Source organism: Alnus glutinosa, chromosome 13 (assembly GCF_958979055.1).
Source record: "Alnus glutinosa chromosome 13, dhAlnGlut1.1, whole genome shotgun sequence".
NCBI lineage: Eukaryota > Viridiplantae > Streptophyta > Magnoliopsida > Fagales > Betulaceae > Alnus > Alnus glutinosa.
Window position 1 is genome coordinate 14,143,458 of NC_084898.1, and position 15,685 is coordinate 14,159,142.

Sequence of the window (15,685 nt, forward strand, 5' to 3'; positions counted from 1 at the left end):
TTTTTTTTATTATTTTTAACCCACAAATGGGAGTCAGGGTAGAGGAATATTATTGCATATATGCTGTTGACTACGGAGTTTTCTTGCTCTGTGTCTGTATTTATAAGCTTTCAAAGACCATATAAATGAAAAATATATATTGTAATTTTTTTAATAATCCTTTTTTATTTTCACAAAAAATTTAAGGTTAAATATGCTATAAACTGTTTTTTTTTTTTTTTTTTTTTTTTACGGTATCTAAGTCAAATTCAAAAATTGGACCCAACATAAAACTACATAATAAAGGTAGAAGATTGTTTTATTTGATTGGTTTAAATTTATTTTTTTAAAAAATATAATAGGGTATTATAATTTAGAAGTGCTGAAATTTAGGGAGAGAAGAAAAAAGAACTAGAAAAATAATAAAAAAATGGAGAAAGAAACAAAGAGTCAGAGTCTGTTTGGCTTTAGTTTTTTTTTTTTTTCTTCTTCTTTATTTTCTTTTTGAGAAAAAATAAATAAATAATTCATATCCTCATGGGCTGGGACGCTGGGTTGATGACATGATGTTGATAAATATTTAGTTGGTCTTTATAAAAAGAATAGAGTCTAAAGTCACCGCCTGCCTTCCCATTGGTTGTAACAAACCCCATTACTCACGGTTGATTCGCCAATCAAATTCCAATGTGAAGGGCCCCACCAGATTAACATGGTTTTCCTTCATGCTTCGGTTTAGGACTTTGATTATTGGGAAATTTCTAAATTATTTATTAGATAAATTTTCTACCAAATGGGTTTAATATTATGTGTTTCTTAATACGTGAAAAATATATATATATATATATATATTTTTAATAGTCATTTATAAAAAAGCACGTAATTTTTATATACTTAAAAGACACGTATAATTTATTTAGAAGCTATTTGTAAGAACTGCTCCAAAGCAATTTAGAGGAAATTTATATCTTTATTTATAATTCACAAAGGACTAAATAAAGATATAATTTTTTTACAAATTGGTTGTAGAAACTCTTAGCATGTGAAAAATACATATTAATAACACATGCTAAATTGACATATGCCATTTGTTTAGAGGCCGGTTATAGAAACTCGTACAATCCAGTTTGTATACAAAGAAATATCATTTTCTTTCTATAGATAGTAATTTATATTCGATGTCGGATTCGAATCATGTCGAGAAATAAGTATTAGATTATAAAAACGAATTAGATCTTTCCACCATAACCCACTAATTTCGTATAAGGTTTGTAGATCGTATAAAAAATTGACAGTCTTAATTATCGTGTGTCGAATTCGAATCATGTCGATACATAAGAATATATAGATCAATCATAATTGACCCATTTAATTAAACAAATTAAACTCTTTAATTATAACTCATTAATTTTATGTATACCTATTCATTTTGAGATCGCAAATAATGTAAAAAAAAATAGTTAGCCCTATTATTTTAAAACGTAAGTAGTGAACTTTTCTTGAAATTTTTAAGAAAAAGGAAAGGACAATAGTATGTCCATTGTCCATGTTCATTATACATAGTGGGCATCCCATGAATGAATTGACTGTTTTGGTACCATGTGGTTGGGGGTAGTTTTTTTCAGTCTGCCTAGGCCCTAGAATGTGTTAAATTTTGGCCCCTCCCACCTCTAAATTTGCACAATTGCCCCCACAAAGGTCAGCATGACTAGGGGCATTCTAGCCAATTAGCTGAATGGTTCTTTTCATCCAAAATAATATGATTATGCACCTAAGCCCCACTGATCGATATACAGCTCATGAAATCGTCTCCAAATCCTACGGCCCATAATTATCAACCCTTTGGGACCAAAAAAATATTGTCAATACCCTAACGTCATGCCAAGTAATTGCTCATCAGAAAAGAAAAAAAAAAAAAAAAAAAAAAAAAAATTACTTCTATTGCACATTTCTTGCCTGTTTGTTTCTCTTTTACAAGTACTGACTGCGTCATTGCATCGGGACCCTTCATTCAATCAAAAGTCCCTTTGATAACCACCCTCCGATTTGCTGATATTCTCTATGGGCTCAATTAGTATTAAAATGGTTGATGATAATATTAAAAAAAAAAAAAAAAAAAATGAGAGGATTTTTGGCATGCTAACTCTTCAAACACTCAATGGTCCTGATTAATTCAAACAGGCCACGTTGCTGGCCAGCACACCATTGCTGAAAACTCGTCATATATATATTACTTCCATTTTGTAAAAAAAATAAAGAGGAAAGAAAATAAAATAAAACACTAAATAAAAAAAGTTGAAAAAATCTAGTCAGACTCATGGGTGGGTCCCCGGCAGAGCTCATAACTGCTGGTCCTTGATCCGCCGGTTCTCACTTCTCCTTCCTCCTACAGTCTTCCTTCCCTAAAAGAGGGCAAATTATTCTTCCCACTTAATTATTATATTTATATTATACTAACTGATATAATATGTTTGAAGTGATCATGTATAATGTTAATTACTTAAAAAAAAAATTAAGTGTAAACCGCTTTAAACACGTTATATCAACAAATATGATGTTATATCAACAAATATGATATAGGTATGAAATTTAACATTACTTAAAAAGAAAATAATGATTTATTTCATTGTAATACGATGCCTTATACCCATTTTATCACAATAAGATCATCTCAATTTCAGATGAAATATCAGGATTTAAAATTGATACATCTAATGGTGTATATGAATTCAATTGTTAAGACAATTTTTGGTACGGTGGCACAAGCTTTTGAAAAGTTCTTCCGTCACTCCTGTAAAACAATAAAGTTCATCAAAGGAGTTCACTAGGTGACAGCGGGTCCTACTCCGATGCTTAAGTCAGTCTCTAAGAGAATTTAAATCAAATCTTTTTTAATCAATAATTCATTTGAAGAAAAATACGTGGTGGTGTGCATCTATTTATAGATGTGACTTCAAATGTTTAATCTGGATAAGGGGAAAACTAATTCACTGATTTCAAGATTTCTTCTCGGCCTACTCGGGATCCGAGCAATCTGAGTGTATTGGGATTTGACGTTCACAATCCGAGTTTCTAGGGATTTGAAGTTTGGAGATAATTTTGACTCTTTACGAATTATTCTCGGATGGACTTTTAACTTTTGTTTCTTGATGGGCCTCAGCTAAAACTGTTAATATATGTAGATGAGCTTGTATGAATTGAATAAGCCTATCTATTAACTATTGAGAATATTTTTCAACATTAGTGTTGGCACGTCTTTTAAAATTTTAAATAATGTGAAATCATGAACACCATTAAATGCATAAACTTTAAATCATTACCATAAAATGGTATTTGAAATGGAGATAATCATATTCCCATTTTATCACACCCACTTTAAACCGGTGATGTGGCGAGCTGAATGAGGGTAATTCTAAGTATTCATTTCTCATCTCACTCTCATTTCATGACTTGATGTAGTAGTGCTCATCAATTATTGAATTTATTTTTTTTCCGGTTTTCAATAAAAGTTGATATAAAGACTGATCACGTCAACCTGGTAAAATGAGAGATGAGTATGTAGCATTACCCACTAAATGAAGGTATAAAATTTTGCTTTTTTAAATAGTCATTTCACCTGAGTTACATCAACCCGTATAAATTGAATATAATAAAATGCCCTTGAAAAATAAATTTATGGGAGATTTTATATGTGTTACGCACTAGATTCTTAATATCAATATGGGGTCCATTAGAAATAGGTATGATTTATTGTGCCTGCCACGTGTACAGCTAAGGTAGTAAGGTGCATGATTGGAGTAATGTGCCGAGCCACAGGAAGCTTTCTGTCATCGATAATAATTGAATAAAATAAAAAAGAGAAGCCGTCTTCATTAGGGCAGGCAGCAGAAGAGCATAATCTAATCTCCGGTACAACCAATGTCCATTTTTTTCAATCTTTTGTGAAAAGGCAGATCCCTAAGCTATACTAAATTGCTGAAAGCACCCCAGCCCCGCCTCCTTGAGATTTGCTGATATGCCCCTAAATCCCCTCTGCCAATAACACTGCATTACAAAAAGCGTCTTTGTGGAATAATATCCCTCATTGTTCTCAATAAAAGACAGCTCTCCTCATTATTTTCTACAAGTTTTTTTTTTTTTTTTTTTTTTTTTTTTTTACAAACAAAATTAATGGTTAAGATTTATAGGTATATTAATTTTCATACTCGTAATTTAATAAAATAAGTTGCTTCCGATTTTTATTTTTAAGGATAGGAAAGATTTTCATTTGTCATCCCCCTCAAAATGTTTCTCCAATTTCTTTAATTCTTTTAAAATCAAATTTTTAAAATTGTTTTCTTTTTTTTAAGAAATAAAATTGAGTTGTTGCCCCTGTTAGGGGGAGGGGGTGGCTCGAAGGCCACCCCCTTTTCTTTTTTTCTTTTCTTTTTTAAAAAAAATATGTTGTTTAAGTTATAAATATTTAGGTTTAATATATTAATGTATATATTGATTTTATTAAAAGTGACACGTGTAATCATTATATTGGTGTTGAAATGGCACACTAATGGAATCCATCAAGTATTTTGACAAGATTTGACTGTATAGACTTAATTGTTATTTTGGCCTACCCCGAAGACTTCTAAATTATTTTTTATACTGTAGGGAGCGATTTGTAAATTTGACCAACTACAAGAACTGATTTTTTATTTGTTTTTCTTATTTTTTATTCATGCTTTGGCTCTCCTATTTTAATATTTTTTTTTTTTATTCATGCTTACGCATTTTTTGATAAAAATTTATGACTCAATTCATGTTTCATCCCTACTCTTAATCACATAATAATAATAATAATAATAATAATAATAAATGGTCGGTGTTGTTAGTAGGACTAGATCTTGTGTTATTTGTACATCAAACTCATTTCTAAGACTTATTCGAACGAGATTTTTGATTGGCCGAATTGGGCATGGTTTGGGGTGGGCGAGAAATCTAGAGAGTGGTGAAAGATCTTAGCCATTCATTTAATGGAGTTGTGTGTTGAATTAATGGTTAAGATTGTTGCTTTGATACCTAAGTTATGTATAAGTAATTTTATGATAAATACTTTAGAAAAATAAAAAACAAAAACAATAATCATATAGTTAGGAAACTAAGATAATAACCCCAAATCAGATATGCTAGAAAACCAGTTGTTGGGATCTCGTATGTGTTGTTTTAGATTGTCACATAGGTGACATGGCTGTCATGGTGACAGATGGGTGTGCCTTGCACCCTTGCTGGCCACCATTGTAATGCCCCGAAAATCAAACCATTATTTTGATAAGTTTTTATGGATAAACACATAATCAGTAACTCAAATTTTTATAATACAATAGCCTCCAAATAATTTCTTAACATAAACTATAGTTAACATTCAACTCGACCCTCGAACTTTCGGTATGAACCCTCCTCAAACGTTCGAATAATCTTTGGAACGTCTGATGTGGACCACTTCTGCACATATTGAAAACAGGACACCGAACATTCAAAGCGTCTCTGAAATGTTCGATGTGGACCCATTTTCCTTTTCAGAATAGTACACCAAACGTTCGATGTCACCTGGAAAGTAATTTTAACCTATTATCCACCCCATCCAGTCTTATCCCCTCATTCCTCACTAATATAAATTACCCCATTTTATAAATCACCCCTCATGACCCTCAGGCATCTCCTACCTCTCCATGCATCCTTGCTACCTTTATTCTTGAGTGAGAGAGAGATTTTAGAGAGAGAATGAGTATTTTGGTGTTGTTAGGCTCCATTTAAGATAAACCCCGATCTCTAAACTCTTTTTCATGTTGTTAGTACCCTAAACATATGTTGTAGTAATACTTTAATGTGCCATAATGTGTTTAGAATTAATTTCTCTTGAAAATTGATATTTTTCTAAAAAACTTGAAGCCTACACTTATTTTTCATAAAACTTCACGTTGACATGATTTAGCATGTTATATGCAAGATATTGTAAGTCTTTGTAACGCTTCCAAAATTAGGAAATGGTTTTACTTAACTTGGAGAGTTACTAGCAATGACTTTAGAAAAGTTAACTGGTAATTGCCTAGTGGAACCACACTCCATAAACTAATCAAAGTGAAAGAAAAGAGGAAAACAAAAGGATATGAGATCTGAGAATCTAAAAGTAATTAAACCTTGAATTATGCTATCAATATAGACTGAGAGTTATCAAAAAATTGATTCTAATTTAAACAAACCTGATACTTAGGGATTATTCACTTGGCGTCTTCATCCTTGTGAATTTTCCCACTCTAACCAAAGTCAACCTGATAAATATCAACATACAGAAGGGTTCGAGACAAAAGAGAACATTGAGTAAGTCTATAACTTAGTAAATAAATTATTACAAGATCGGTTATGTAATAAGCCTTAAGAATTAACTTTTAATCGTGGAAGCATAAACATGAGTATTTTGCAAAAAGACGATTATTGCCTCTGATAGGGTTTCATTAAAATGTCAGAATTTGTTTTGAAATATTTACGGAGGCATAGTCTCAGTGACAATACTTAGAGTTTAATGCATGAGAAACTCATGCTAAAATATATTTGTATACGTATATGTCATAGTTTATCTCATATGGTCTACCCAGGGTATTAACCCATTCCCGGCAGGGTTGGTGTTGTCCCAAGGGACCTGTAATACAATACTGGTGCCTCGTGTGACGACCCATTTTTTTTTTGTTTATACAAAATGGAATCGCACAGTGGCATGACGGTTAGTCACAAAGGCAACTCATAGTACACACCCTATAATATATACATGATATATCAGAGACAACCTCTATGCAGCGGAAACTAATTTTCATAAAACCATCAAGTGTTAATTACAACAATAGAGCCATACATTTGTCTATTTGTTTAAAGCTTAATCAAATATTAATTACATAAAAAGAATGGCTGTACAAAATAGGTTTCTTATTTAATCTGAAAAACACATTTGCTTTCTGCAATTAATATATGACAACCTTATGGCTTCATATTTAACGTAGGAAGACTTTTTGGCTTCCCAGTTTTATTGTCTTTTATTCTCATTAATCAACAATATGCAACAACATGTCTCTCTTAAAATCATTCTTTTGTTCTCATAATCATCTCTTTTAATTTCACAAATAATTTCAACACATCAGAATAATTTAAATCATATAACATGTTATTCATAAAATACTAAGGCTCATATAATTTTAATAATTATAAAGGGTAATTACATTTTCCCCATGAACTACCAGCCTCCGTCAATATGCCTCCATGAACTGACACCCTCACCAGAAAAGAGCATCGAACTACTATTACTTACCGAAACCCTTATTCTGTCAGCTAATTTCGTTAAAAGACTTAAGTACCTTAACTTAAAATTAAAATTTACATAAATATCCACAAAATTAGACAAATAAAAAAAAAAAGGGAAAAAAAAAAAGGAGGAAAAGAAAAGGGGTAGATGCCAGTGTGGCAACCACCCCCTTAGGGGAGGGGGGTGGCCTGCGAGCCACTCTAGAGGTGGCCGGTGCCACCTGTGAGCCACCCCCCCTCCCCCTAAGGGGGTGGCTGCTTTCTTTTTAATTTTTTTTTTAGTCTATATATATATATATATATAACATTTCATCCGATTTAATGAGATTTCCTAACAGAATAGAGGTTGTGGTAAGTAAATGGTAGTTCAATGCTTTTTTCTGATGAGAGTATCAGGTAATGGGGGCATATTGACAGATGTTGGTAATTTATAGGAGAAAAATGTAATTACTCCTAATTATAACTTAAAAGCGTTATCAAATAGTTTAGTAAAAACAATATCATTTCTCAGTAAGTAGTTACACTTACAATTTCATAGACCGCCTAAAAGTTCTTCTTGTCTTTAATAACTCATTGCAATTTATTGCACCCACACGTAACATTATATTAGTCTAATATTAATTTTAAAAAGTTAATATCTAAACTATTGATTATTTTCCATATAATCTGTCCAAAAAGCCTTTTATAGGCAGAAATTCTAGGATAAATCTGAAATACTGCAAAAGCAGTGAAAATGTGAAGTTTATACTGTGCACGTGGATGCTCCAATGCATAATAATTAGAACCGTCTAAATTCCAATTTTTGCTTAGGCGTGAAGTTACCATCTCAAAACAAATTTGAATTTTTTTTTTTTTCTTATTTTATTATTTTAAAACAAAAGTCTTGAAACTTTCCAAACTCTTGAAAATATCCAATTTTGAGCCGAAGTTTGAACTGTCATCTCACACCAAACTAAGAAAATAAAATTAAACATAAAATATTCTTAAATATTCAAATATATTTAATCTAATTTAATACCAAAATATTCTTACTAATCTTAATAAATTTCTTGAATGATACACTCACCAACCAAAATATTCTCATTCAACTTAATAAATTTAAATTTCTTAAATGTTACACTCACCGACCAAAATATTCTTATTTATCTTAATAAACTCACCAGCTGTTTTTATCCAAACTCCCTCGTAACAGCCTGATCATGTGACAAGCGCTTTTTTTTAGATCGTTACAAATGGTATCAGAGTCAGTTTGTAATGCCAAGTCATGTAATACTGAAATACCACATGACAAGAGTTTAAGAATAGAGAGTTTGTAACACTCTAATCGTATGTTAGAAAGAGATGAATAGTTTAAATAAAATAAAGAATAATGATTCAATGCCACCCAAATATACAATTTTTTACCACATTGCTTATGTGGCAAAGTTCCCCCACTACTTTTTTATTTTTTTTTATTTTTTAAAAATAAATTAAGGTGAGGGACCACCTTGCCACATAGACAAGGTGGTGAAAAGTTGTATATTAAAGTGGTAGTGAATCATTACTCTAAAATAAATAGCTTATAAACATATTCATGGATATTAAATTCTACATTGCTTAATTATTAATTAAAACTAAACTTTATAAAAAATTCTAAAATAACTTCAAATTAATTAGTCATTTAATTTAATTTATTATTATTATTTTTTTTTTTGGGATTGTTACGCCCTTTTGCGTTAAAAATACAGACTCAGAATCCACCCAAAAGAGGGGGACCCTCAAGATTACGAGGGAAGGCCAATCACGCCTCAAGACAACCTCCCACCCACCTATTCTTTAAACCTTTTGCTACTGTCTTTACTTGTACATTCCACACAAACCACAAGTTCTATAGAAGATAGGCAAATCAAAACTTGTACGATCATAATCCAACATTCATACTTAAAAAAGGACTTGTACGATCGTAAATATCAGTTTCCACCACCCATCAATAATATACAATGCCGAAATTCGAGCATTCTCATATGTGAAAATCCAATAACACCAACACAACTAAAGCCAGCGAGTTCCCAAGTATTAACAGTTCCATTAAGAAAACACCACACTTTATGGACAAACTGATTACATCTCGCCACGCCACGCCAGGCCAGGCCAGGCCTCAAAATATCATTCAGTCCCTCCTTTTCTTCTTCTTCTCACTCTTCTCCATGGAATTCTTCAACTGCACAACAAATTGAGCCATTTCATTTCAGTCAATTTAAGTGTGTGCTTGTTAACACCACCAAGGGATAAATAATAATAGAGAATGGGATGGGGACTTTCTACGGCATTTTATTTTAGCTCAACTCACCATGATAGTCAGAATTCGGACAAAGACAGCAACAAAATCAGTGAAAAGAAGCAGTGCATGTTTCACGTAGTCCAAATCACCACGATATGCTTTCTCAATTATCTCCTGAGTGTCCACCACCGTGAAGCCTACGAACACCAGAAGCCCAAAATACAACTGCAAATTGTGATCAACAAAAAAACAGAGAGTAAGAGAACTGCTGCTAGAAGCCACCTATTATTTCAATGATCAAAACAAACAAAATATTCGTAATTAATAACACCTCCTCTCACCTCAAACTTGAAGATGGCTGCAGAACCCCCAAAGATTGCAGAAGCAAAGTGCAGCCACAATAGAATGCTGACGCCGGAAGAGAGCAAGCCACCAAGGTAGAGGTACTCTCTACGCTTTGCCAAAATGGCTGCTGCTGAGAAACAACCAAACGCCACCGCAGTACCCACAAAAGCACTAACCAAAATGCTGCAAGTAGAAAACAAAGATTTCATGCATCAGAATGTGCTATCCCAACATAGCAACACAAAATAATCTATTTAAACTAAAAAAATAGATGGGGTGATATCATTGTCATATAGGTAAATAGAACAGTTAGCAAGATCATATGAACACAAGGGCGGGCAGACATAAATGAAAAGGAATTACATTTTCAACCAGTAACAACTGAACCAAGAATACAGGATCCAAACTTTGAAAAAAAGGGTGCATACCTTGCGTCAATCTCAATGGCTAAAGCTACCAGTGGACCAATTGAAGCCCCCTCAAAGAGAGCAGCCGCCATCAATAGAGCAACCCGTTTTTGCTGCTTACCAAGAAACAAAATCCACCCCAAAAAAGAGAGAAGTGTAAAAACCAGAAACATGGGTTGATAAATAATAATTAAAAAAGAAAAAAGAAAAAAAAGCAGACGGAGAAAGACAAATTATAGACGGTACCTCTTGATGAGGAGGGATGGAAAGTAGCCAAATCATGCTTCCCATGCATGCAAATGTGGTAAGGAGGCCACCAATGTTCCAGAGAAGATGCAGGTAAGCCCCAGCAGCAGAAGCAATCAAAGCGCAGCATACTGACAAGTAGACCTGCAACGTTTAAGAAATTAGACAAGTAATAAAATACTTAAAACAAAAATTAACAACATATTCTCTTTAAGAAGAAATAGCAAAATCCTCAAGCAGCAGAATCCACATGAAAATATTGAACCAATCACCAACTCATCCATAGTACAAAATTTCACCCAATATCAACTAAAGAAATAATAAAAAAGCGAGAGCTTACCATAAATCAAGACTAATCAAGCTCTAACAGCAGCTAAACTTAGAAATTCAACCAGACGTAAACTAACCAAAATAAAAATTAAAAATGGAAGGGCAAGAACAAGAAAAAAAGAAAAAGAAAAAGGGTTCCACTAGAATAAAACCAGAATGCCAAATCTCGAGAATTCAATACCAAAAGGTAATAATATCTTCATAAATTTCCTTCCTTCCTAATCTGAGTTTTTCTCAACAACTACACAGAAGTAAATTCAATCAGAATAGTTTCAAGAAATCTATTTCGGTTTCTGACTTTTACGGAAACAATAACATCACCAAGTTCCTCTCCTTTTTCATTCTCTCATATCATAAAAAAAGTCTCCTCAACTCTTCTTTTCGTTCTTCCTAAGCAAACAAAGCGAAATTGGGTATACGTTACGAAGAAAATAAAATACGATCGAAAGCGTAGATAGCTATCAGAAAGCATCCAAATCAACATATTTCTCATTTCTTTTCCTTTCCCTCTCTCTCTCTCTCTCTCTCTCTTTTTTTAAAAAAAACAGAAAACTCTAAATACCGCTTCGGCTAACGCAAATCGGTTTCAACCATATGTATAGAGAAAAAACTAACGCATCACTAAAAAAATAAAATAATTTTCTTCTTCGATCTGTTTCATTTTACCCATCAATTTTCACGGAATCCAAAAGAGAGAAAAATTCTCCGAGAAAACGTCATAAAAAGAAACGAAAAGAAGATCTCTGAAGTCTGTAAGGCCGGATGCATTCTTTCTCCATCAATTTTAACGGAAACCAAACAAACCCTAAACAGGCTAACAGAGACAACATCTTTCGAGAAAATTAGTACCTGCTTGAGATGAGTCTGGACGGCCGGAGAGATCTGGCTGAAATTCTTGAGAGAATCGTAGCTCCAGCGGTTTCGTGAAGACGATTGGGAACCGAAGAAGGAGGAGAAGGCGTCCATTGCTTTCCGATGTGTTTGAGAGAAAACGCTTGAGAATTTGATCGTCAACGTCAATAAATGTATACCCAGGACCTTACCGTAATTTGGGGATTCTTCTATTTATAGGCCTCCCACCGGTTTGCTTCCAGGAAATTTCTACATTTATATTCCTACGCCAACCGGAGTTTACTATAATGCCCTTCTTTCTTGATAGCTCTATTTATGTATAGAGGTCTTTTTTTTTTTTTTTTTTTTTCAAAACCTTATCTTCACCACGTCAGCTTTTAGATTAATATATATATATTTTTAACAATAGATTAATATATATTGAGAATATGATTTCTAGTTAACTTTTCACACAATTGAAAACACAACTATCTTACGTGACAGAGAATCAAAAGCTCTTTAAAAAAAAAAAAGTCACAGCTATACTATAATTCCCTACCACATAAAATAATTATGTAAAAAGTTGGCAGAAAATCATATTTTGTATATATTGGCCATAATCCTTCCCCGTCTTTGATTTTCTTTTATTATAATATATAAATAGCTAAATTTATATATTTGGGCAGAAATAATTAAGTTTGACCATGTTAAAAAAGAAAAAGGAAAAGAAAAAAGCTATAGAACCTTGGCCTTATAGTAACAAAAATTAATTTATACCCAAATCTTAAATAGCTCAAATCTATCATGATTCATGAGCAACACTCGAAATATGTTACTAAAATAATTAGACATGCGCAATGGTCTCTAGATCTCTAGAACTAGAAGTAACATAAAAGAGTTTTTAATGCAACAATGGCAGTAATGTAGCTTACGACAACTACAAAACGAGTATTTTCAAAATATAAATGTTAGAGGAAATTATTTTTGCTTTCATAAATTTTTTATAACTTTTAGTTTTCTTGTTGTTCTTTTAGTTTACGGAACAATAAAGAAATCCGTTTCAATTGATTTTTTAAGAGTTTTTTCTATATTTAAGAAAGAGAACGAGTTTTAAAAAAAAATTGCTGCTAGTTTTCTGATTTTTTTTTTTTTTTTTTTTTTTGTTAAAACTGAACGAATACTAATTTTATTTTCAATCTTAATATATTTTGACCCTCCTATCTTAATATATTTCAATAAAAACTTCCAATTCGGTCCCTTAGTTTTGGATTTGGAGGGAGGAACTTTGACCTGGCTCAGTCTGAGTCTTGTAATGGAGGGTGAGGGGCATTGAATAAATATAGAATTAGTCTTCCTTGTACCAAAAAGGTCTTTCCGGAAAATTCGAGGCGGAGGGCTTCGAATCTTCACGTGGTCTTTGTAAACTCCGGCGCGGTGGATGATAACGATGACAAGGAAGACATATTTAATTATTTATATAAAGCATGACTTCCCCACTAAGCAAAATTCCAACGGACCGTGTCCTGGAGGGCAGAATTTTGTCATCTCACCTATCAAATAATGACACCTGGTATCCAATTTTATTATTTATTTTATTTTATTATAACACTATTTTAAAATGAAATATGATACATTACTACTTTAAGACACAATTTTTTACCATCTTTACCCACGCGACAACTTTTATTTTTTTTTTAAGAAACAAAACTTTAAAGGGATTTGATTCTTGTACAACACCATCATAACAACTGCACAGCAACCCTTCACAAGAGGGTGGGCCCTAGAGTATGGGACCCACCCTCATGTGAGGGGTTGTTGTGCAGTTGTTGTATTAGTGTTGTAAATCTAACATTTTCCAACTTTAAAACTAGCTAGATGACCACCTTGCCACATGGACAAGGTGGTCAAGAGCTGTATCTTGGAGTGACAAAAAATTATATCTCTTTTAAAATTATAGACGATTAATATGTGGAGTAATGTTTTTTTGCACAACTCTTACACAACTTTTGTACAACTTTGACTTTTTATTTATTTATTTATTTTTATGATTAACAACTGAATTTGTTTTCCTACATGTGAGCCCTAAATATTCAATGGTTGATCTTAAAAAAAAAAAAATGTTAGTGTTGTGTAAAAATTGTACAATAAACATTACTCTAATATGCCATATTGAATTATTGATGATGTTTATTAACTTTTTTTTTTTTACTTATTATATCATATCACATAATACAAAATTATTATGGCAGTTAACTTTACAATTTCAACATATTAAATTTTAAAATAATTTTTTTTAGTGAAGTCATAGACTAATTAGACATAAGATTACTGGCCATTCAATATCTTCGTCTGCAAAGGAAATCTTCATCTATATGACAAAGACAGATATCAATAACACTTGGTGTCGGTGAGAAGAAAAATGAAGGGAGAGCACAAACCGAAGGATTTGTTTTGCCCGGGGGGAGGGAGGGAGGCTTAACGCCTTCCCCTCCGGATGCTGGTGTTTTCCTTAGCCTTTAGGGCTAGGGTGGTTTTTTTGTTTCCCTTAGTTTGTTTCCAAGGGTGGATGATCTCTTTCTCCAAGCTTTAGGGCTGTTGGAGCTGTGTTCTTCTCGGTTTTTGAACCGGTGGAGGTTGCTTTTGTGGTTCTTTGATTTTTTTTTTTTTTTTTTTTTTCCCGTTGTTTCTTAGTGCAAGCAGAGTTTTCTGGTGATGGGGCTTTCCAATGAGTTCAATGTTGAGGGAAGACGGCGTGTTTTGGAAGGTTTATTTTTTATCGAAATTTTGGATCTAGATCTACGCTTCTCTCTCCATTATTGCACAATACCGGCCTCACCATTGGGTTCACCGGCGCCCTCCGATGTTCAGCGTGTCCCCCCACCGCCCCCTCCACATTGGCGCGTGGCATGCACGCGTCAGGGATCTCCCTGGCGCGTGATGGCCACGCACCACTCTCTCGGCTTCCACTACGATGTCGGACGGCGGTTCTCGGAGGATCAAGTGTTTTCCTGCTGGCGGCTCCTCCCTCCCCTCACCGAATCTTTATTTGGGTGGTGTTTTTTCTGTTATTTTGTTTTTGGTTTTCTTAGTTGCAATTTTTTCGGCCACCTTCGTTTGTGGGGGTGTTGTTTTGTCGGATGCTGTGTTCTTTAGTTAGATCTGCAAGTTGCCTGTTAGATGCTTGGATTTTATTGGAGTTTTTTTGCTTTATAGCGTAGATCAACCATCTTTTTTACTAGTGGTGCTTATTTGGTTAGGATGGCTTCCAATGTTGGTTCTTGTAATCTTTGGGTGTTTTTTAGGTAATTTGCTTCCAAATAAAAAATTAGTTCTGATTTTATGTTTAAGGAGTCATGGTATTCCTTAACAATGTAATTGGATCTTTGGGTCTTTGGCTTATTTTAATGAAAACAATACTCTTTCTTAAAAAAAAAAAAAAATAAAAAAATTAGACATTAGAATTTTTTATTTTTTATTTTTTTTTAAAAAATCTTTGATTTGACAATTTTTTCAGGGACTTAGTATATAGTTTAATTTTTTTTTCTAAAAATTTTAGAAAACACATAAACTACTTAAACATAAAAGTCTTGATTCGATCATTTTCGAAAGGGAGATAACATATAGATTTATTTTTTATTTATTTTTTTTGTGTGTCTTTCCTTTTTAAATATATTAGACTTTGGCTTGTAATGGACATCACCAAAATGGACATCCATTATCGATTCATTTAATATATAAAATAAGCTTAGCTGCTGCGGTAGAGACAGGGGGACCGGAAAGGCCTTTACGATTAGAAGATAGAAGTTTAGAGATATAATACTTTTACTACTTCTATATAATTTTAATAATTTTTTTTTTTTTTTTTTTTTTAAAAAAAATCAATCATTTGATGTAGGATTTACACATAAAAAAAACAGATTCAATAATTAATTTTTAAAAAAATATCGAAATTATACAAAAATTATCA

At 32.7% G+C, this 15,685-nt stretch overlaps 1 protein-coding gene across 1 annotated transcript; it reads right to left on the minus strand.

The window, feature by feature from the left end:
* Positions 1-9,191: 9,191 nt before the first annotated feature.
* Positions 9,192-11,963, minus strand: LOC133854238 (bax inhibitor 1-like). Its single transcript, XM_062290332.1, has 6 exons — positions 11,737-11,963; positions 10,558-10,701; positions 10,333-10,424; positions 9,901-10,087; positions 9,629-9,784; positions 9,192-9,499 (listed from the first exon to the last, which is right to left on the minus strand). The coding sequence occupies exons 1-6, from the start codon at positions 11,851-11,853 to the stop codon at positions 9,449-9,451; spliced, it is 747 nt and encodes a 248-aa protein (XP_062146316.1). The 5' UTR covers positions 11,854-11,963; the 3' UTR covers positions 9,192-9,448.
* Between the last annotated feature and the right edge of the window lie 3,722 nt (positions 11,964-15,685).